General features: G+C 44.8%; 1 protein-coding gene across 1 annotated transcript; it reads left to right on the plus strand.

Annotated features, from left to right (window-relative positions):
- The first annotated feature begins 1,412 nt into the window (after positions 1-1,412).
- On the plus strand, positions 1,413-6,899 carry LOC123369076 (membrane cofactor protein-like). Its single transcript, XM_045014441.1, has 4 exons — positions 1,413-1,440; positions 1,955-2,143; positions 3,225-3,410; positions 5,868-6,899. The coding sequence occupies exons 1-4, from the start codon at positions 1,413-1,415 to the stop codon at positions 5,915-5,917; spliced, it is 453 nt and encodes a 150-aa protein (XP_044870376.1). The 3' UTR covers positions 5,918-6,899.
- Positions 6,900-7,570: the final 671 nt, after the last annotated feature.

Consider the following 7,570-nt stretch of genomic DNA (forward strand, 5'->3'; position numbering starts at 1 on the left):
GGTTGTATAAATGTTGTGGCTTTGAATGTCTTAGCCTTAATGCTAAATTTTAGATGTTTGTCATTTCTCCTCATGAGTTTGCTGCCACAGGCCTATGGTTTGAAATGGAAGTGTGACCCTCCCAATGAACAAGTCTCCCCCGCGGAAAGCGTCTCTACTTTGACCTTTGGAAGAAAATTTACCCAACCCACAAAGAAGCCCTGTTGGTTTGGAGTAAGGGTGTCCACGGGATGAGTTAGTGTGGAGTTAGCTATTGCCTTTTTAAAATTCACAGCCTTGCTATTTCACCCTAAATTTCCCATGCAGACAAACCCTTTGTCTGAACAAAAACATCTTAAACCCTTTGTTTGTTGGTGTTTCTCAGAAATTCCTCATTGTCCAAACCCGGTGATTGAAAATGGAGAACAGACCTCTATAAGTGAAACTGAATATACAAATGGAAACCATGTCGTTTCAATGTGAATCTGGCTACATCCTCAAAGACAGCGAGTCGATTGAGTGCCAGGCAAATGGGATGTAGAATCATAGAATATTAGGATTGGAAGAGACCACAGGAGGTCATCTAGTCCAATCCCCTGCTCAAAGCAGGACCAATCCCGAGCTAAATCATCCCAGCCAAGGCTTTATCAAGCTGGGCCTTAAACTTCTAAGGATGGAGATTCCACTGCCTCCCTAGGTAATCGGTTCCAGTACTTCACCACCTTCCTAGTGGAATAGTGTTTCCTAATATCCAACATAGACATCCCCCACTGCAACTTGAGACCATTACTTCTTGTCCTGTCATCAGCCACCACTGAGAACAGCCAAGCTCCATCCTCTTTGGAACCCCCATTCAGGTAGTTGAAGGCTGCTATCAAATTCCCCCTCACTCTTTTTTCTTCTGCAGACTAAATAACCCCAGTTCCCTCAGCCTCTCCTTGTAAGTCATGTGCTCCAGCCCCCTAATCATTTTCATTGCCCTCCACTGGACTCTTTCCAGTTTGTCCACATCCCTTCTGTAGGTGGGGACCAAACTGGACTCAGTACTCCAGGTGTGGCCTCACCAGTGCTAACTAGAAGGGAATAATCACATCCCTCAATCTGCTGGCAATGCTCCTACTAATACAGCCCAATATGACATTGGCCTGCTAGAACAAGCTCTGACCCCTTCTTTCCCCCTAAACAGTCATCGTCCTCACCAGTTCGAGAGGGATGGACATATGGGGAAAGGATGGCTCATTATACGTGGAGGGTGCTGTGGTGGGAAAGTTCAGTAGCTAGTGGGGATGGGTGAGGGGTACTCCAGAAGAGTTTCATTACTTGGAGGAGGCTTGGCATGTTTGTTCAGGGGGTTCTGGCAGAACTCAGTGGCTGTAGAGGGGGTTCAGATTTTGGTCGTGCATATGTAGCAGGGCCAGTGTAATGACTCAGCCATGCAGGAGAACCCCACTGTTGAAGTTGGTAGGAGCTGCAGGCCTTCAGTACTTCTCAGTGTCTGGTTGAAATTCTCAGTAATTCGATGCAGTTATTCAGTGTCATGAGCATGTGAACAACAATCCATGCATCCGACGAAGTGGGTATTCACCCACGAAAGCTCATGCTCCAATACGTCTGTTAGTCTATAAAGTGCCACAGGACTCTCTGCTGCTTTTACAGATCCAGACTACCACGGCTACCGCTCTGATACTTAACAATCCATGGGGTCCCTACAGGTCAAAGAGACATTTTAAGAGTGTTCTGCATGTTGCTGTTTTTATCTTCGCTCTCCCAATGCCATGGGTATGATGCTAACTCACAGCCAGAAACTAACAGAAAGAGCTGGCAGATTGTCAGAGATATTAGAGATTGGTGCCTCTCCAAGCACATGTTTTGGAAATGTAGCGTCAGGAAACCCCACAGTATTTCTGCTGCCTCCCCACTTTTGTAAGAGATTTCCCATTCTGTATCAGTGCTGTATTTTCCTCTTTTATTCTAGCTTGTGAGCCACCTGCGCACATTGCTAATGGATGGGACAACCGCGGCAGGAAAAATGTTTTCCTTGTTGGCTCAAGTGTGAGCTTCTCCTGTGACCATGGTTGGTCACTTGTTGGAGTATCCTCCATTCGATGTACAGCTGGTGATGGGGGAACTCCACGCTGGAATGCACCAGTCCCTGAGTGCAAAGGTGATTAATTTCTTCATCGCACTAGAATGACCGAGATTAGAACAGGGTGGAGGGCACATTGCAATGACCTGGGGGCTGTTTAACATCTTAGCCCTTAAATACTGAAAATATGTAGAGTCATGGGCCAAGTCACTGCAGATTCCTCCTTTGCAGCAGATCAAACACTCCCAGCTGGGATGCCCACTGCCTGTGTCCTTTCTGCCCTGGCACTTGTACGCATGATCTGCCCTGACCTATGCCGTAACTTGTGCTTGATCCTCCCATTCTAAGCTTCTTGAATTCCTCCCTCAGACACACCCCTCACCTGAACCATCTCTTAGTTTGTGGTTCCCAATCCAGCTGTCCTGATGGTGGCACTTTTAATGTAGAATCCTCTCCGTGTGTGTGGTGTCAGTATGTTTGTTCGGACAATCTGAGTCCAAGTAGGAAAGACCCCTGTGGCTTGATTTAGCAGCAGGAAGCTGGTGGAGGCAGCTAGCAGCATGTTAATGCACTGGCCACTCCATTGCCCCATCTGCAGTATTCCCATAATCCCTAGGAACATCTGCCAGCAGTCCCAGTGTCACCATGATTTGAGTGCAGGGAGAAATTATTTGCACATCTGCCCCTGGAAATAGAACTTTCTTGGAATGCACAGTTGAGAAAATCTGCTGCTGTTCTATAGCCATGGCCATGTGTTCTCCAAGTGTTGGGATTGCATAGAAAATGGATCAACAGCCGTATAAATGTTGGTGCTTTGAACATCTTAGACTTAATGCTAAAATTTTAGATGTTTGTCATTTCTCCTCATGAGTTTGCTGTCACGGGCCTATGGTTTTGAAATGGAATAATAATGATTCTCCCAGTGAACAAGTCTCCCCCATGGAAAGTGTCTCTACTGTGACTTTGGAAGAAAATTTTACTAACCCACAAAAAAGCCCTCTTAGTATGGAGTAAGTGTGTCCATGGGATGAGTTAGCTATTGCCCTTTCAATTCACAGCCTTGTTATTTCACCCTAATTTTCCCATGAATTTCCCATGCAGACAAACCCTTTGTCTGAACAAAAACATTTTAAACCCTTTGTTTGTTGGTGTTTCTCAGAGATTCCTCGTTGTCCAAACCCAGTGATTGAACATGGAAAACAGATCTCTATACGTCAAACTGAATATATAATTGGAAACCGTATTGAGTTTCAATGTGAATCTGGCTACATTCTCAAAGGCAGCAAGTCGATTGAATGCCAGGCAAATGGGACGTGGGATCCTCCAATGCCATCTTGTATTAAAGGTAAATATAAACACAACTAAAGCGTCCTGCTGAGATAAAAATAGACTCCTATAAAACCTATAAACCACATCAGAGAAGATGCAAACCCATCAGATCTGTTTCTAGGTGGGGTGTATTAGGAGAATCCCCCCCCCACCCCCCGGGCATTGATTCACAAAGGCCTTTTCTCTCCCTGTCTTCTATCAAATGACCTCGCCCATATCTGGGGGAGATGGATCTGTTGCTTATAGACTAATCTCCAGGGCTTTTTCTAATCAAGGCTTAAATATGCCAATCAATAGGGCTTCACATCCCTTTTCTTAGAAGACTATGCAAGAGTCTCTTAGATCTCACTCTCAAGAAGCTGCTTCCTAGCGTTCAGCCTAAACTTTCCTTTTCTTAATCTCCTCCTGTTAGTCTCAGCTCAGCCCCCTTGTAACATCCTCAGCAATTCTCCCCCTTCTTCACAGGTATGGGTGGGCAGCGGTGGTGGGATAGCGATTACACTGCGAGGGAGACGTTGTGGGATGGTTCCTCAGTGGGACTGAGGCACTTGTTGGGGGGGACTCAGGGAGGGTTGGTAGGTTGCAGGAAGGTTGGGCTGTTTGCCTCGGTGATTCTGGAAGGACTAAGCACTGTAGGAGGGTGGTTTGGCTAATTTACTGACATGGGGCTTGATCCATCAGCAGCTCCCCTTAAAGAGAATTTACCTACACTTTAAACAGGAAGTGCTGGATTCTTCTGTAACTTCTCTGGCTTCCCTGAAGCCACTCCTCTCACTCACTCCACTGAGAACCAGAGCAACCAGGCCTTACATTTGTCTGTCTAAAGTGTTTGTACTGTGCCCGTCACTGTGGTAACTTTGGCATCCTGCAGGATGAAAGTCACTATAGAAGCGTAAGACACTGTTGAGGACCAAGTTCTGCTCTTAGTTCCACTAGTATAAATCCAGGGTAAATCCACTGACTTCCATGTACTTCTCCCTCACTTCAGAGGAGGCTAATTCTGCAATAGACCAAAGAGGCTATTTTAAAAAAGGCCACAAGTGTGCCTGGGAGTAAACTGCATGTTCACAGTTGTCCCAAGACTACCAATAAGACTTCCTTAAAGGAACCAATAGAGCGCCCGTGCTCTGCTGCTCCACATGTGGACTTTCAGCTGCCAATGTCTCCAGGAAATGCCCATGATACACAGTACTGGGTGGGATTTCACTCACACCCTTTTCTTGTTGAACTCATGTTTGTTTCTCCAGAGAGAGAGATGCACTGTGGGTTTGGTGTTGACTCAATGCAATTATTCAGTGTTGTGAGCACATGAACAATGACCTGTAGGGGTCCCAGAGATCAAAGAGCCATTTTAAGAGTGTTTTGCATGTTGTTGTTTTTATCTTTGCTCTCCCAATGCCATGGGTATGATGCTGATTCACAGCCAGAAACTAACAAAGTGCTGGCAGATTGTCAGAAGTATTAGACACTGGTGCCTCTCCAAGCACCTTTTTTTTGGAAATGTAGTGTCAGGAAACCCCACAGTAGTTATGCTGCCTCCCTTCTTCTAGGAGATTTCCCGTTCTGTATCAGTGCTGTATTTCCCCCTTTTATTCTAGCATGTGAGCCAGCTGCACTCATCTCTAATGGATGGGACGACAGTGGCTGGAGAGAGGTTTTTTTGTTGGATCAAGTATGACCTACGACTGTGACCGAGGTTGGTCACTTGTTGGAGTATCCTCCGTTCGATCTATAGCTGGTGATGAGGGAATTCCCCACTGGGATGCACCTGTCCCTGAGTGCAAAGGTGATTCATTTCTTCATCACACTAGAATGACTGAGATTAGAACAGGATGGAGGGCACGTTGCAATGATCTGGGGGCTATTTAACATCTTAGCCCTTAAATATTGACAATATGTAGAGTCATGGGCCAACTCACTAGAGATTCTCCCTTTGCAGCAGACCAAACACTCTCAGCTGGGATGCGCACTGCCAGCGTCCTCTCTGCCCTGGTACTCGTACACATGATCTGCCCTGACCTATGCCATAACTTGTGGTGGTATCTAAACAAAGCCTTTGGCATCCTGCAGGATGAAAAGTATCAGAGGGGTACCTGTGTTAATCTGTATCCACAAAAACGAGGAGTCCGGTTGCACATTAAAGACTAACAGATTTATAAGCTTTCGTGGCTAAAAATCCACTTCAGGGGGGTCTCTTTTTGTTGAAATCCCTTCTCATGAAAAATTTCAGGGGCATTTTTGTTTTGTTAAGAATGAAACTGTTTTAAAAAGCACAATATATTTCATATGAAACTTTCATCTTCTGGCCAGCTCTAATTGAGAATATGCAACACCTTTCAGGATCATATGTCAGATACGGACTGTATGAGACAGCCATATAGATAATAGTTCAGATCAAAAAGGAGCAAGCATGCTTGTGAGGTTAGGACCTTGTCTTCAGTGTAATCACATTCCCTCTGTTTCTGTTTTTTAGGAGAAGCAAATCGATTCTCCTCTGTGAAACATGGGTTCATGAGAGTGTAAAGTTTCTCCACTGCGGTGTATGTCTGACAGAACTGAGAACCCTGCTGGAAGCACAGAAACTGTATCTGGAGATTTCAAAACTTCAGCGGGACCTACAAAAATACAATGAATAGCTGAAATCTGTGACAAACTGTCTCCTTTGGATGCAGTTTGTATAATTACTTTGTACATATGATGATTGTTACTATTTGCAGAGAACTTGCTAGTACATCTAGTGATTCAGGAAGAGATTAGCCAGTACCTCAGGAATCAGATATTTTTCATGATGTGTGCCAGTGATTAAAGTTTTTTGGTTTTTTTTTTTGCTCTTTCCTTTCAATTTGACAAATATAAGTCCCTACTTAATAAACAAGAGAATGAAATCCCTAATATGTTTGGGGGGGAGGGCTATAGTAACAGGATTGAATTCAGATTCCTTTCAGTTCGGAAAGGGAAAGCAAGTTGAGAGAAACTAGATTAAAATGTACGGAAGTAAATCTTCAGTTGACTCAAGCTTCAGCCCCTATGCAGAATACACCAACAACCTTCAGCTTTCAGAAATCACCCAACTGTTGCATATGTTTACTCTTAATGCATTATAACCCAAACATATTTAAAGTAGTGAATGGCTATTTAACTGCCTGATTTCCATGAACTTTAAGGGCATCTCTGTTCATAAATCCCTGTGCCCCACTGAAAATGTAAAGCTTAAAGCCAATTTTCTGCCCTATCCTCTTAGTTAAAAAGTCAACAGTTTTTTTCCTTCCCAATCTGAACAAATCTATTTTTGATTGACATCAGTGCTGATCTCATCTGTAGCATTTCTATAGCCTTACACACACTCCCACGAACTGATGGTGAAAATTTAACTGTAGAGCAGCAACCTGCCAACCATTTCCCCATTGCCCAATGAATGCTAGGGGTGTCCTCTAACCTACGCCTTTGTGATCAAGCAATTATTTTTGCCCTGCAGGGCTACAATAAAGTACAACTGTAAAAACTGCTGATTGTCTTTGTTTTTATAATTTTCTCCCTTTGGCTGTAAGACAGGAAGATGCCCAGCATGTTTAAAGGCTCCTTTTCCTGAGGAGCAAAGCACTATTATCTTCCACAGGCCAGTGAGCTGTCACATCAGGGACTCGAAGGGGCATGGGACAGCCTCTCCTCTCTCACCTAGAGATGGTTAGAGTTGAAACTTATTTGGCCAGGTAGCTTAGAGGGCACTTTGTCCTACTGCTGCCAGGGTGGTACCTGTTCTGTGGAATTACAGGGGAAGGTCCATCTCTAGCATAGTTCGGTTTGCCTCTGTAAGGCAGGGGGAGCTTTGAGTCAGATACATCCCCGGTGTAATGACATTAGCGGAGGTGGATGGAGTAACAGCAGGGATGAATTTCACCGACAGGCTAAGTAGAAAGGATCCTTTGGTAACTGGACTGCCTCTTGTGTTTCAGAAATCATCCCTGTTCGGGGATGCTGATCAGCACACGGTGGCGTAGTGCTGCTGTATCAGAATAACTTTGTGATTGTTACTTTTCTGCTCTGGGGACAATGCTGCATTTCCCTTCCCCTGAGAAACCTTAGCTGTACGGTGCTCAGTGTTACGGTACTAACTGCAGCTGTATCCGGCTCTACTCCTTGCCATGAGTACAACACTACGGGGGGGCTGGGCAGCAT

The sequence above is a fragment of the Mauremys mutica genome, chromosome 4 (assembly GCF_020497125.1).
Source record: "Mauremys mutica isolate MM-2020 ecotype Southern chromosome 4, ASM2049712v1, whole genome shotgun sequence".
NCBI classification, from domain to species: Eukaryota; Metazoa; Chordata; order Testudines; family Geoemydidae; genus Mauremys; species Mauremys mutica.

What these genes read in the sequence shown, in the direction of transcription:
- LOC123369076 (XM_045014441.1), top strand. Translation starts at nt 1,413, where the DNA reads ATGCAGGAGAACCCCACTGTTGAAGTTG. An exon ending in ACCAGTCCCTGAGTGCAAAG is followed by an intron (nt 2,144 to 3,224) that starts GTGATTAATTTC and finishes GGTGTTTCTCAG; the next exon opens with AGATTCCTCGTTGTCCAAAC. An exon ending in AATGCCATCTTGTATTAAAG is followed by an intron (nt 3,411 to 5,867) that starts GTAAATATAAAC and finishes TCTGTTTTTTAG; the next exon opens with GAGAAGCAAATCGATTCTCC.